The sequence below is a fragment of the Salmo salar genome, chromosome ssa02, assembly GCF_905237065.1.
Source record: "Salmo salar chromosome ssa02, Ssal_v3.1, whole genome shotgun sequence".
NCBI lineage: Eukaryota > Metazoa > Chordata > Actinopteri > Salmoniformes > Salmonidae > Salmo > Salmo salar.
Window position 1 is genome coordinate 54,673,527 of NC_059443.1, and position 16,284 is coordinate 54,689,810.

General features: G+C 47.7%; 1 protein-coding gene across 4 annotated transcripts in view; it reads left to right on the top strand.

Moving 5' to 3' along the window:
- LOC106588327 (E3 ubiquitin-protein ligase SMURF2) overlaps window positions 1-16,284 on the top strand; it is a 69,656-nt gene that overhangs the window by 45,956 nt on the left and 7,416 nt on the right. For 2 of the 4 annotated variants that reach the window (XM_014177201.2, XM_014177215.2), the window contains exons 9-16: window positions 1,021-1,105; window positions 3,037-3,195; window positions 3,494-3,577; window positions 9,867-10,083; window positions 12,154-12,257; window positions 12,597-12,711; window positions 13,077-13,255; window positions 14,901-15,038. In XM_014177201.2, coding sequence (XP_014032676.1) covers window positions 1,021-1,105; window positions 3,037-3,195; window positions 3,494-3,577; window positions 9,867-10,083; window positions 12,154-12,257; window positions 12,597-12,711; window positions 13,077-13,255; window positions 14,901-15,038 — 1,081 coding nt within the window. The remainder of the gene's footprint in view (window positions 1-1,020; window positions 1,106-3,036; window positions 3,196-3,493; window positions 3,578-9,866; window positions 10,084-12,153; window positions 12,258-12,596; window positions 12,712-13,076; window positions 13,256-14,900; window positions 15,039-16,284) is intronic. The other 2 variants (XM_014177210.2, XM_014177223.2) reach the window with 1 other exon arrangement.

Genomic DNA, 16,284 nt, shown 5'->3' on the forward strand with positions numbered 1-16,284 from the left:
AGTGCAGTGGGCAGCTGAGAGGAGGTGCTCTTATTATCCATGGACTTTAGTGTCACAGAACTTTTTTGAGTTTGTGCTACAGGATGCAAATTTCTGTTTGAAAAAGCTAGCCTTAGCTTTCCTATCTGCCTGTGTATTTGTTCCTAACTTCCCTGAAAAGTTGCATATCACGGGGGCCATTCAATGCTAATGCAGTACGCCACAGGATGTTTTTGTGCTGGTCAAGGGCAGTCAGGTCTGGAATGAACCAAGGGCTATATCTGTTCCTGGTTCAACATTTTTTGAATGGGGCATGCTTATTTAGGATGGTGAGGAAGGCACTTTTAAAGAATAACCAGGCATCCTCTACTGACGGGATGAGGTCAATATCCTTCCAGGATACCCGGGCCAGATTGATTAGAAAGGCCTGCTCGCAGAAGTGTTTTAGGGAGCGTTTGACAATGATGAGGGGTGGTTGTTTGACCGCAGACCCATTACGGATGCAGGCAATGAGGCAGTGATCGCTGAGATCTTGGTTGAAAACAGCAGAGGTGTATTTGGAGGGCAAGTTGGTTAGGATGACATCTATGAGGGTGCCTGTGTTTATGGATTTGGGGTTGTACCTGGTAGGTTCATTGATAATTTGTGTGAGATTGAGGGCATCAAGCTTAGATTGTAGGATGGCCAGGGTGTTAAGCATGTCCCAGTTTAGGTCATCTAGCAGCACGAGCTCTGAAGATAGATGGGGGGCAATCAATTCACATATGGTGTCCAGAGCACAGCTGGGGCCAGAGGGTGGTCTATACCAAGCGGCAACGGATAATGGGGGTGAATGAGGGACTACATGTGCATGCACCTTGCACACACACCGGTGCCCTGTCGCCGTCAGTGTGCACATACCGGGTGTCCATATTTTTAGAACATAAATACTAATTTGTGTTCCGTTTTAAGTTGAAAGAATTGAAGAACAAAAGGGTGTGCCATTTTTAATATTCCCTCAGCTTTTCTCACGGTGTTGTCTTTGTGTCCCCCCCCTCACAGAGCAGAGAACCACGCAGCAGGGCCAGGTGTACTTCCTCCACACCCAGACGGGCGTCAGCACATGGCACGACCCCCGAGTGCCCAGGTACACAATGCTATGAACACACACACTCACACTCACCTCCGCCTGTCTGCCTGTGTCTCTGTCTGCCTGTGTCTCTGTCTGCCTGTGTCTCTGTCTGCCTGTGTCTCTGTCTGCCTGTGTCTCTGTCTGCCTGTGTCTCTGTCTGCCTGTGTCTCTGTCTGCCTGTGTCTCTGTCTGCCTGTGTCTCTGTCTGCCTGTGTCTCTGTCTGCCTGTGTCTCTGTCTGCCTGTGTCTCTGTCTGCCTGTGTCTCTGTCTGCCTGTGTCTCTGTCTGCCTGTGTCTCTGTCTGCCTGTGTCTCTGTCTGCCTGTGTCTCTGTCTGCCTGTGTCTCTGTCTGTCTGTCTCTGTCTGTCTGTGTCTCTGTCTGTCTGTCTGTCTGTCTGTCTGTCTGTCTCTGTGTCTCTCTGTCTGTCTGTCTGTCTGTGTCTCTGTCTGTCTGTCTGTCTCTGTCTGTCTGTCTGTCTCTGTCTGTCTCTCAATTCAATTTGCTTTATTGACATGAGGTAACAATGTACATTTGCCAAAGCTTACTTTGGAGATTTACAATATTGACATAATAACAATCTGTCACTCCCTCTCTCGCTCTCTCTCCTTCACACAGACTAGTAACTTTGACAATTGACCTTTCGCTGTTAGCCTTTTTTTGGTCTGTCTTCTGGGTCGTGTTCATTAAGGCATGCAATGGAAAACATTTTAAAATGTCTCTTAAGTTCAGGTAGACCTCCCTATTTCAGTCCGTTTTCTTCTGATGCCTAATGAACACAACCTGGTTGTGTGCCCTGACCTTTCCTCACCTTCCTGAACTGTTTTGCACAAAGGTTCAATCGAACACTCCACTGAATATTTCTTGTTCAGTGATACGCTAATACACACACACACACACACACACACACACACACACACACACACACACACACACACACACACACACCGATTTATCCCAAATAATGAACATATCGAAGTCTTGATCTTCAGAGATTCAATGTCCTTAAGATTCAACCTTGAATCATGGTCATTTGGCCCAGAACGAGTTACAAACACCCATTATGTCATGAAACAGCTTAGCCAGGCATGTGCAGACTGTTTTAACGATGAGTCCTTAGTGGACAGTTAACATCCCACTTCAGGGTTTTAGGTTTCAACAGAAAAGAATGTTAGGTCCATGGGGGAGTAGAGACCGATAAGGAATTTTTGGAATTTATTCAAAGTGTTTCCTCAGATGTTTTGCGATCGATCCGACTCTGCTGAGTTGAATTTAGGCACGCCTCTGGGATGTCCTTTTTATACTTAGAGAAAAGATTGTTGTATACTTAGAAAGACAATTTGCGCTCAATAATCCTAACTAACTGGTAGAATAAAGACGTCAAACAGTAGTGCACATTCATCTTCTGGACATCTACCATTCCAGTGTTTAATTGCTATATTGTAATTACTTCGCCACCATGACCTATTTATTGCCTTAACTTACCTCATTTGCACTCACTGTATATAGACTTTTTGTTTTCTTTTGTCCTACTGTATTATTGACTGTATGTTTTGTTTATTCCGTGTGTAACTCTGTTTTATGTGTCGAATTGCTATGCTTTATCTTGGCCAGGTCGCAGTGGTAAATGAGAACTTGTTCTCAACTAGCCTACCTGGTTAAATAAAGGTGAAATAAAAATAAATAAATAAATAAAAGTGACTGTGTTTACAAGTCGTACTATAATAGCCTGGTTCTTACACTATAAAAGATAATATACTCTCATTAACCTAGATGATTAATACTCAATCAAGTATAATGATGATAATAGTAGTAAATACTGTAGTGTTATACTCATTGTGTTTATACCCTTGTTGTTTTAGCACCCTATGTTGAGTGAGCAATGGAGTTTACGTGGTTATGGTTTAGTTGTGTTCACGGACTCCTGTGGTCCTATTTTCATGCCCAGGGATCTGAGCAACGTCAACTGTGAGGAGCTGGGTCCTCTGCCGCCGGGCTGGGAGATCCGCAACACGGCAACGGGACGCGTCTACTTTGTGGACCACAACAACCGAACCACGCAGTTCACCGACCCGCGCCTCTCCGCCAACCTCCACCTGGTCCTCAAGTGAGTGCAAACCCTGTCACTGTTCAGGCTGTGACCTTTGACTCGAGCTGGGGTCTTTACTGTTAATCTGGTGGTCTACTCAGGGGTCATGCCTTTTGTAGCTGAAAACACTGGGTTTGCTTACTTTCTCGATCACAGTCAAATATCATGGTAGCAAAAATGTCGGGGGCATTCTACCTGCTGCTAGTGAATCCATCTGCTGTGTGATGGCATCAGATCTTTATGTCCTATTTTATATCACTGTTGGTTTGTTGCTCTCTCTCTCTCGCTCTCTCTCTCTCCCTCTTTTCCTCCCTAGTCCAAACGGCCCTGGTCCAAACAGCCCTGGTCCAAACGGTTCCCGCGTGGCCATGGAGAGCCAGAGCCAGAACACTAACCTCAGGTAACCCTACACACACACACAAACATACACACACCACAGGGGGAGACAAACAACAATACTGACACACACCACTCAACCACACACGTGTGTGTGTGTGTGTGTGCAAACTCGGCAACCTTTCACCACACACACACACGCTGACAAACACACATCACAACAGCAGACTGAAAAAGAATGCTGACAACGTGTGACCCTACGTGTGTGTGTGTGTGTGTAGCTTCGCCACTGTTGATTTTCACGTATGCCATTCATGTTCACTAAACATGCACACACACTCCTGGCAGTCTGTCTGTGCGCAAACAGTTTGTCAGCGAGCTGCATCAGCTGAACCTCAGGTAGTGGCCTGCCTTGAAAGGCCTCTGGGCTGGAGCCGTCCCACTACTGAGGAAACACTAGGCTAGACCTCTCTCTGCAGTAAGCCAGCAGGTGTATGTGGTGCGTGCATGCCGGTACCCCCCCTCTGAGCAGCTGTTCAAACACCAGCCGTGTACCGTGCGCCCCAGTGGAACAGTCCAGTTACCACATGCTATTACCCACGCTGCTTTGCACACAGTAAGGTGGACACGGCTGGAGCAGGTGAAGGGGCAGTAGCTAAACCCAGTTGGGAACGAGGTAAATCTCAGCTATGATATAGGGAGCTTGAATTTCTTGTCTTAAAAAAATTACACATTCTTTGTTTTTCTTTTACTAAGAAAAAGCATTTTAATATGAATTCTCAGTTGAAACCTTGCAATAACAGCGCCTGGCACGAGACGCGTGTTTGTGAAATCAACATCTGGTCCATTCGGCATGAATAGTATCCGTATGTGTCAAAATGGCCCCCCCGGTAGTGGAGCTAGCTTGGTGAGTTTACGCTGATGCACAACACTGTCTTATTCCCTTTTGAGGGCAAGATTTGCAGCACTCTGAAAGAAGCTGCTTTTGGACACTTGGAATGTGGTTTTTCTTCACGGATGAGGGAAAAGTAAAGCAATGCAAACCAAAGCAATAAACTCCCACACACTGTTGACTTGCATAATATACACTTGGTGGCAGCAGTCAGATCCAATAGTGTCTTATTTAATTGGCTATGTATAGGCCTTTGTTGTACCTCGACGTGTGTTACGCCACAAGGCACTACCCTATCGCATTCTAGTGTTTTAGTGCTGTTTAGTATTTTTACAAAATTGCTGTTAGAGCTGTCTGTATAGCTGTGTAAGTAGATTTGAGTAGGGTGCTGAGCACCTGTGTGTGTGTGTGTGTGTGTGTTTACTGTTCTCCTCACATGGCAGTTAGTCAGGAGCCAATCGTCTCTCTCCCTGGAATTTAACCCCCAGACTCCATTTAAACAAGGCTGCAATGTGGCAATATTTCTTCCACCCCCCTCAGTCAGCACACTTCTATGACGGCAACATTTCTTCCACCCCCCTCAGTCAGCACACTTCTATGACGGCAACATTTCTTCCACCCCCCTCAAGTCAGCACACTTCTATGAAGACACAGTTTTTTTCTTTCTTTTTATGGCTTTGTTGGCGCTCTCACAATCGTGTTTTATTGGGTATTAAAGGCACTTAGCAGAACACGGACATCTTGTTTGATTGCTGACTGGTTCTCAGCCGGAACTATAAACAGTCCGTACTGACTGACAACAGGCAAGTAAACAGGCAAAGTGAGACCAGATGCAGCTGATAGAAGGGTGTGTGTGATGGAGACGTTAGTCTGTCTGGGGAGGAGAGTGAGCTATCTTGGACTGGGAGGGAGGACAACGTGTGTGTGAACCCTGTTTATGAATTGAGTGTATGTATGCAAGTGTTGTCAGGAACAGGCTCGTAGCCCGTAACCAAAAGGGAGACAACGTAGAGATCAAGGAATAACAAAAATAGATTTAATAACTGAAGTATCCTATATACAATTAACAATGGTGTACGTAGTCAGTAGTGTAAGTGAGGGGTTGCGTGCATAAATGTGATAATGAGGGGTGTTGAAAGGTGCCAAAGCAAACAACCAAAATCCAACAGTGTGTCTGCATGGAGAGAGTCTCCTCCATGAATGGGGAAGAGGTGTATTTATCCCGGGACACACCTGGGCCCAGGTGTGTCCCATTTCGCTGATGACCTTCCCGACTCCGCCCACCGACATCCTATGAAGGAAAACAAGAGCAAAGAGAGAATTCGGCAGACAGAGTGGGAGGGTCATCAGTGTGTGTGTGTGTGTGTGTGTGTGTGTGTGTGTGTGTGTGTCACCCCCTCCAAACATTGAGAGCTCCCCTGGCTCCAGTAACACCCCTACTGGCCCATCCCAGAACGCTCTGCGCTAAGCTGCTGGAAAACATATTAGCTAGCTAGCCTAGCGGTGCTGCAGCCAGGCCTGGCCTGCCATCAGCAGCACATCTGTCTTCGATCAGCCCCAGGATTTCAGAATATTTCACCCAACAACCGCCGTGGCCCACAACACGCTTGATAAATGTTTTTCGCCGGGATTCCTCGGGCCATTTAAGTTTGTCAGAGAGGACATGCTATTGATGATGGTACGATAAGCGTTACCTCGCTGTTAGAGACAGTGTGGTGACAGTATGCTGTGTTCCAGTGTGTGTGACCCCCTAGAAAAGCTGAACGGTACGGAGCCCCTACTTAGCGGTGCTTTGGTTTTTGATTCAGGTTTCGAGTTCTTATTTGATTCCATGTAAGGAAAAGGTAGGACAATAGCCTGACCACTTATTGGTGTTTAACATAGGATGTTGTCACTATCGCTAAGTTGTCACACTTTACAGGGTTGGAAATAAGTTGGGAAGGAAGGAATTGAATGCGTAGTTGTATACCAGAGCGAGGGAGAGATTTAGAGAATGAGAGAGAGCGAGAGAGAGAAAGGAGGATGTGGAAGGAGAGGAATGTGAGTTATGCGTCAAAGTGAAGACTACTGTTCTGCAATGAGGTTCCTCTCTTCTCGCTCTTCTTCTCCTTCTCTCACGCTCTCCTTTTTCTCTCCTTCGCTCACCTCTCTCGCTCTCACCTCTCTCGCTCTCACCTCTCTCGCTCTCACCTCTCTCGCTCTCCCTCTCCTTCGCTCTCTCACTTTTGCGCTCTCTCACCTTTGCTCTCTTCTCTCTCTCTCCATCTCGCTCTCCTCTTTCTTTCGCTCCTGTGCTCTCCACCCTGCCTAGACTAGTGGCCAGGAAATGAAGGGATGCTGTAGTGGGGAGAGGAGTAGAATAGTAAGGGGTAGATTGAGATGTGATTTGTGAGAGAGGTAGGGTGTGATTGGATGTGGAGGAAAGGGAGAGGAAGTAAATGAAAGAGTAACAAATAAAGAAGAGTAGAAAGATGGAGAGATGAATTCATTTTAATCCGATAATCAAGGAGACTGTGAGATGAGACTAGCCCACTGCTAGTGGTTTGGTGGTCGGCGGGATGGACAAATAAGCGACAGAATAGAGAAACAATAAAAGCTATTTCTGTGATCGGGTGGAGTGGCATTTACCTGCTGTTTTGTCAACGCAGCACTGACCGGTTTATAATTGACTGACTGGTTGCTGGTTCAGCCTCAGACTGGAAAAGACCTTCAGACTGCTAGACATGTCTCTCACATCCACGTTGCTGTGGTCTGCACTCAGGCTCACTGTCCGTCTGTCTCTCACATGTATGTTCCTGACTAAACGTGGGTATATATGTGTGTGTGTATATATGTATATATATGTATGTATGTATGTATATGTGTATATATATATGTATATATATATATATATATATGTATGTATATATATATTTATTTATTTCTGCAGCATTACGTCAATGTCTGCGTTGTATTTTTCAAGCAAGTCGTTTATATTTGGTGTGCAATGGGGCGTCGAACTTACCTGGTGAAATGAAGGTGAGAGAATTAATTAAATGTCTTTATGTATTTGCAGTTTGTTTTGTTTATCACGATATGTGCCATATAAACACCTTTTTGTCGCTTAAATTCTGTAAACGTCATGTCTGTAAACAGAGCGTTGTCAAGGCCTTTGGATGGGTCTATGTATTTTTAGTCTGTCATGTTTTGTGTCTTTGACGTATAGACACATTTTATGTAGCCTAAATACTGTAAACATCCTGTCTGTAAGCAGAGTGTTATTGTCAGTGTCTATGGGGGCTCTGTGTGAGTGAGACAGGGAGGCAGCCCCAGGCTTGTGAAAGCTACCTTTGTGGTCCTAGGGTAGTGATTGGCTGACATCTTATTCCCTATATAGTGCAATACTTCCCTTGTCTGCCCTTAGGGAGAACTTGGCCATCCACTGCCAAAGGGAACGTCTCCCCTCCTTTCCGGAGCCTGGGTAGATGATTGGTGATTTGAGGGTTGAGCTCCAACGCCACAAACACACACTCCTTTGTGGGTAGTAGTCAGCACGACAGCGCCGCTTGGACGACCCTTAGCAGCCTTCTCCCCGCTGTTCACGCGAAGTGTAAAGGGCCAGGGAGAGGGAGGTTATAGCGAGGTAGTACGCTCAGCTCAATAAAGGAGCTTTTGATTCGCTGGGACCTCGGGTACCAAACCTGTGCCAACTTCATGATTGTGACCGCTTCGGTCCAGCGAATCCTGTTCTGGCAACGCTCGCTCTCGCCTCGCCTTGTTCTTCTACCTTGGAATAACAATAATACTCCTAGATTGAATTTGAAAATTTGTCTTTGTACCCGGATAGTCGTATTTCATCGAGGCTGGTCACAGAAAGGAACCCTCGACTCTTTCCCCTCGTGTGTCTCCGCGCCAGTGATTTTCGACTGAGCCGCACTTGTACTGCTATATTTACAGTTAGAAATATGCCGAGGTCATTCCGAATCGGGAACCCGAGATGGCGAACTATGCCTGAAACGTATTTTTAATTACACAGCGCGCCCTCAACGAAAACGCTCAAATTATGCTTTATTATATGGTTCAAGGGCTTCCCAACCCGAGCCAAGAGAAACTCATTCCATTTTGTTTAAGGGCCTCTTTTCTGTGTGTGTGTGTGTGTGTGTGTGTGTGTGTGTGTCTTCCTAAAGTGGTTTTCAGCCCTGCGAGCCGAGCCTTACCCTCACTTTGACATGGAAGGGCCTCGACGCTGCCAATAAAATAAATACCAGCTGACTTGATTATACAGGGATACGGACCGGCGGAACACTGGGCCCGTTTAGTTTGGAGAACTCCAAATATAACACGCCTTTTCTTTTTTCCACCCCTGAAGAATGAGGGAGTGACAGGGTGAACGAGGGTGTGTGTGTGTGTGTGTGTGTGTGTGTGTGTGTGTGTGTGAGAGAGTGTGGGTGTTTGGGTGGCTATGTTCTGTTCTGCCTGTGGCCTCCCCTCTCAGACACCGGTTTAAAGAACTTCCTCTCTGTGAACCATCTTTGTTTGGCTGCAACTGTACGGCTACTGGACAGTAGGTCTTTTTATTAGGACCTCCGTCTTCTGTACCGTCCTGTTGGAAACTCTGGCCCTTTTTAGGGGGAGAACTGTGTTTTTACGAGGCCCACCCAGGCGTGTAACCATCCCATATGGGCATAGACTGACGTGGGTACAGAGCCAGGGCAGCGGTGGCCGCGGTTAGCCAGGGGCAGGGTGGCAGAGGGCACCGACGAAAGGCGCCAGTTTCACTTTGAAGGCACTTTGAGGCTTTAAAGAGGAAACGGAGGTGTCTTACAAAGCGAAGGCTGCGTGTTTAATTAGTCTGCCAGCACCGAAATGAGAGGGAAGGAGAGGAGGTGGTGGCGGACGGCAGAAGGCACAGACAGACCACAACTCCCTCTGTCTACAACGAGCTGAGAGCCCAGAGGCGCCAGCCACCAGCACCTCACAACACTTGCCTTTGTGTGCCTCTATTTTCTCTCTCTCTCTTTCTCTTGGCCCTGTAGTAATACCACCTTGACGCCCAGTGAAGTCCCAGTCTAGTCAGAGATTTAGTTCAGATTGACTGAGATTTGGGGAAGAGACAGAGTGGAGGATGAGGGTGCAGGGGGGATGCGGGGGGTTCTATGAAGTTGCAGTCAGAGGTTAGTGCTTAGAGGGCTTGTCGGAAGTCCCAAGGTTTCCCTGAAGGGGTTCATTTGCACCCATACACACGTTTAACCCCGTGTTCTCCACAGTCCACACTACCTCTCTCTTGCTCTCTGTCTATCCAAATTCAAAACGAGCTGCCTTGCCATTTAAAGGAGCAGTCCACTATTGCCAAAACAATACTCAATAGAGAGAAAGATGGGGTTCATCATTTCATTCCATGTGTTACAATTGTCTTGTTTGAGTTCATATTGCAGTCTTTTACTGTTTAACATTGAGCATTTCTGCTCGTCTCCCTCCCCAGTAGTCGTCAGTCGAACCAGTTGAAGGAGCAGCAGCCCCCCCCGCAGGTCCCGGCGTTGTCCCCGGCCCAGCTCCCCGAGGAGGCCGAGTGCCTCACCGTGCCCAAGTACAAGAGGGACCTGGTCCAGAAGCTCAAGATCCTCCGGCAGGAGCTGTCCAATCAGCAGCCCCAGGCAGGACACTGTCGCATCGACGTCTGCCGCGAGGAGATCTTTGAGGTAAACTGAGGGGGGACCCTGTGTGAACCCTGTCCAGGTGTGTGATTGATGGCTTCATTTTATACTGGATCGTAATGGATTGCATTTTCATGTATATAGGTAGTGCTTTACATTGAGAGGCGTAGCTCAGTCATCCGCCACAAATCAAGCATACATTCTAAAGTAGGCTACACACACCTTCCTAATATAGAGTTGCGCCCCCCCATGCTTTTGCCCTCAGAACAGCCTCAATTAGTCAGGGCATGGACTCTAGAAGGTGTCGAAAGCATTCCACAAGGATGCTGACGCATGTTGACTCCAACGCTTCTCACAGCTGTGTCAAGTTGGCTGGAGGACCATTCCTGATAGATGCGGGAGAGTGGAAAAACCCACCAGCGCTGCAGTTCTTGGCACATACTACCATACCCCGTTCAAAGGCACTTAAGTTTTTTGTCTTGCCCATTCACCCGCTGAATGGCACACATACACAATCCATGTCTACAAGGCTTAAACATCCTTCTTTAACCTGACTCCTCCCCTATGCTGATTTGAAGTGGAATTAACAAGTGACATCAATAATGGATCATACTATTGGCTGACTTTGTCATGGAAAGAGCAGGTGCTCTTAATGTTTTGTACACCGGCATACATGTAAAAATGACACATGCAATAGTACATGCTCGTACACCCAAACAAGCACTTATACTGAAGAAAAAAAAGAAATCTATATATATATATATATAAACACAAAAACACACTCGGTTACAAGTCTACAAACATGCACACCCATACGGTTTATAGGTTGCTTTGTATCCATTTACAGTCTGCAAGAAAAGGCCTATGACAACTGAGCAGTAATACCCCCAAATTCATTACGATTCGCAGTAAAAACCAGAGAGGAAAAAGGCCCCTTCAAACACCACAGTTTCCTCTTTCTTTCGCCTCCTCCAATCATTTGTTCTTCCACGGCAAGGCATTCTTTCAGGATGATTTCAGCAGTTAAAAGTAGGGGGAAGGAGGGGGGGGAGGAGAGAGAGAGAGAGGGAGGAAGGACCTAGTAGCAATTTTTGGGGACGGACATCTTTTGCCGGTACAATTTGAGCAATGAAAAAAAGAAATGACTTCATCCTCGGGACGTAACAGCCACGGGGACACGATGTGCAAGAAAGCAAAGCGAGCGTGCGCCCGTGTGTGTGGCGCGCCCTGCCTGCAATTTCAACAGGGACTGGTGGCATTGTTCGCCACTGACCAGTGTACTGTAATTTCCTAACTAATAACCCTCGCTTCACTCTCCTGCTTCTCCTCGAGCCTGCTTCCTGTGCTTTGCTGCGTTCACAGTTGCAACACTCCTCACAGCTCTGTGCTGTGGTGGCAGGAGTTTGTTTTTGATGGCATCCCTCCTGAGTTACTCTGGACCCTGATAGAGGAGAGGGAGGGAGTGAGAGAGAGCGAGGGGGGGGGGGGGGAGAAAGAGAGCGAGAGAAAGCCCTTACGTAATGTAAACGGAGCTAGTGCACGTAAAGCCAACTCACACATGCACTCACTCTCTTTCCCAGGCACATATGTCATGGAGTTGGTGCATTCCTGCTGGTTTCTCCCAGGCACCACTAGGGCCTAGTCTACCAGGAGAGAACGAGAAAGGGGAGAGGTGTACAGCGCTGTCAAACAGTTCTGGATGGTGAATTGACTAATCTGAGGGAGTATTATGACAATGGTAAATTGTCGACCGAATATTGTTGTACTCTGCCCCACTTAAAAAAATACATATATATAAAAAAATAACGGACTTTACATGATCAATTGTGGAATTCGGATCTGGAATATTGTAATCCACTGTTGCTCTTACTGCTGCGTAAAACAACAAGCGCTGTTTAGAACAGAAACAGCATGATTGAGGGTCAAGTTGAATGGCCCGCAGGTTGGCACATTTTGAGATTAGGGGTGTAATTCCTAAGTGCAAAACATTTTGCAGCAAAAACAAGAGTTTCTATTGGACCAATTCGGGTAGGTTCCTCCCTGTTTGGTTCCGTTTGGTTCCTAGTGAATACACCCAAGGTTAACAGACCCATACGCTCGTTTGTTGTGTTGCAGGAGTCGTACCGCCAGGTGATGAAGATGCGTCCCAAGGACCTGTGGAAGAGACTAATGGTCAAGTTCAGAGGAGAGGAGGGCCTGGACTACGGAGGAGTGGCCAGGTACTGCAGTCGTCCACACCTCCAGGCTCAAACGCTGTTTAATAATACCACGAGGTCCACCCAGTGAACAAAATTGTTTTAATCAGTCAGTCAATGGTCTTCAACGTCTTTTCAACCAAAAAGATGCCCTTTCAAACTATTTGTAACGTCTTTCCAACATCTTTTGCTCATAGGGCAGTAGTCCAGAAAGAAACAACCTCTGTGGAAGTTCACATTCTAAAAGCTTGATACGTCAAACAGAATATTCTGGGGGGCATGTGGCCAACATGCAACCCAAAATAATGGTGTTTCTATAATGCCGGTGTCACGTGACTAACAGGATGTCTGTCTGTCGTATAGGGAGTGGCTGTACCTGCTGTCCCATGAGATGTTGAACCCCTACTACGGCCTGTTCCAGTACTCCAGAGACGACATCTACACCCTGCAGATCAACCCAGACAGCGCCGTCAACCCGGTGAGAGAGAGAAATAGAGGGATCAATGGATACACAGAGAGAGACACATAATAACAGAGAGGAGGAAGGAGAACGAGCCACAAACTGAATTCTTAAGAGAGGGAGGTTCTTGTAGACTGAAGGAGGTGGAGGAGTAGACACGGGGAGAGTCTCAATGACATTTTCTTGATTCCTCGTGTCGTCTCACCACCTTCTCAAGCCAATTGGATGAGAAAGTCAGAGGGGAGGGACCTCGGTATAATAATGATGATAAGCAACATTTATATTATGCTTTTCTCTACAACCCAATAGTGACCACATGTCAATACCACAAATATGCATCGATGGCCAACCTCAAAACTCATCTCTCCCATCTTTTCCTCCAGGAGCACCTGTCCTACTTCCACTTTGTGGGTCGTATCATGGGCATGGCGGTGTTCCATGGCCACTACATAGACGGGGGCTTCACCCTGCCCTTCTACAAACAGCTGCTGGGGAAACCCATCACCCTGGACGACATGGAGTCAGTGGACCCAGACCTCCACAACAGCCTGGTCTGGATCCTGTGAGTGGGAGACACCGACAGGGCTCTGACGCGTTTTGGTCGCATGTGCTCCTAAATATTTTGCTGTGCGACTTGGAAATTTAAATCTGGGAGCATCAGTGCACCTAGGGAAGAAAAAAAAATGTTTAAAAAAAAAACTGCCAGATAATAATTGTTGTAATGATTAGACTTCACTGTACCGCTGTTTCTGAGTGGCCTAGAGAAAAAAACGGTTATTGTCTCTAGCGCAAACTGTTCAAAAGTTGTGACCCGTATTACCTGCGCAATGTTTTTTCCTTCTATTGCGCATTGGTGCTACATCTGGAAGCTTCTCCAGTGACGGGACGCATTTTACGTTCATAAACCGTGGGCCGTTCTAAAACGACTCGCGTGCCGTTAACACCTTAGCTAGCTAACAACCTGGTAACTTTACCAGTATATGCAACAATTCGGCGGCACAGAAAGAATGGGAAAGGGAATAGCTTCTTCAGGAGATCAATGATCATAGCAATGAATGAATGACTGATTTGCATGTTGTCACTCCAGAACGTCACTGACATTCTTAAAGAGACAGTGTACAATTTTCAATGTAATGCATCTCAGTAGGAAACGGTGCTTTTTACACAATGTAAAAACCTAATATTCCATAAATTACTTTGTCATTTCAATGACTGGGATTCGTATCAACATTTTAGCTTTTATAATAAACAAATACCTTTACAGGGTTACATGTTAGTTTGAAGAGCACGACATGTGCTTCAATAACTAACTGGAATTCATATCGGCCCAATAAAGGCTGCTCCAGAGTCCAATGGCGGCGAGCTTTACACCACTGCAGCCGACTCTTGGCATTGCGCATGGTGATCTTAGGCTTGTGTGCGGCTGCTCGGCCGTGGAAACCCATTTCATGAAGCTCCCGGCGAACAGTTCTTGGGCTGACATTGCTTCCATAGGCAGTTTGGAACTCGGTAGTGACAGACGATTTTTACGCTCTGTGTGCTTTAGCACTCGGTGGTCCCGTTCTGGGAGCTTGTTGCACCTAGACGTTTTAACTTCAATATAACAGCACTTACAGTTGACCCGGGTTGCTCTAGCAGGGCAGAAATTTGACAAACTGACTTGTTGGAAAGGTGGCATCCTATGACAGTGCCACGTTGAAAGTCACTGAGCTCTACAGTAAGGCCATTCTACTGCCAATGTTGGGCTATGGAGATTGCATGGCAGTGTACTCGATTTTATACACCTGTCAGCAACATGTGTGGCTGAAATAGACGAATCCACTCATTTGAAGGGGTGTATAGACCTGGACACATACACAGCGTTGATGCAGACATCTACACACACACACACACACACACACACACACACACACACACACGCACACAGATGCATACATATACAGACGCTTGCACACAGACACAATTGAAGTTACGTGAACCCCCGGAGACATACAATACTGTACAAGCACAGCCATACATATTCATACACACAGGATAGCATGTGTAATGTTTGAGGCCGTGAGCTGACAACTTGTTTGTTTTGTATCCATGAAATGCCACTAAAACCCCACCATGAACCAGTTACTCTCCCATCAAGACTAGCGCCCTCTGTTGACAAGACAGGCTAACATGTCCGATGACTAACGTTTCCGTCTTCTGTCCCCCAGGGACAATGACATCACGGGGGTGCTGGACCATACGTTCTGTGTGGAGCACAATGCCTACGGCGAGATCATCCAGCATGAACTGAAGCCCAACGGCAAGACTGTCTCAGTCTCCGAGGACACCAAGAAGGAGTATGTCAGGTACGGAGGAGGAGACCGCCGCCTGGGTCCCACGCACGCGCATACACACAGCCGACACGATACACACAGCCGACGCGATACACACAGCCGACACGATACACACAGCCGACACGATACACACAGCCGACGCGATACACACAGCCGACGCGATACGCACATACACACAGCCGACACGATACACACAGCCGACGCGATACGCACACACACACACAGCCGACGCGATACACACACAGCCGACGCGATACACACACACACACAGCCGACGCGATACACACAGCCGACGCGATACGCACACACACACAGCCGACGCGATACGCACACACACACAGCCGACGCGATACGCACACACACACACAGCCGACGCGATACACACACACACACACACACACAGCCGACGCGATACACACACACACACACACAGCCGACGCGATACACACACACACACACACACAGCCGACGCGATACACACACACACACACACACACAGCCGACGCGATACACACACACACACACACACACAGCCGACGCGATACACACACACACACACACACAGCCGACGCGATACACACACACACACACACACAGCCGACGCGATACACACACACACACACACACACAGCCGACGCGATACACACACACACACACACAGCCGACGCGATACACACACACACACACACACACACACACACAGCCGACGCGATACACACACACACACACACAGCCGACGCGATACACACACACACACACACACAGCCGACGCGATACACACACACAGCCGACGCGATACACACACACACACAGCCGACGCGATACACACACACACACAGCCGACGCGATACACACACACACAGCCGACGCGATACACACACACACACACACACAGCCGACGCGATACACACGCACAGCCGACGCGATACACACACACACAGCCGACGCGATACACACACACACACACACACAGCCGACGCGACACACACACACGCACAGCCGACGCGACACACACGCACAGCCGACGCGACACACACACGCACAGCCGACGCGACACACACGCACAGCCGACGCGATACACACACACAGCCGACGCGATACACACACACACACACACACACACACACACACACACAGCCGACGCGATACACACACACACACACACAGCCGACGCGATACACACACACACAGCCGACGCGATACACACACACACACACGCACAGCCGACGACACACACACGCACAGCGGACGCGACACA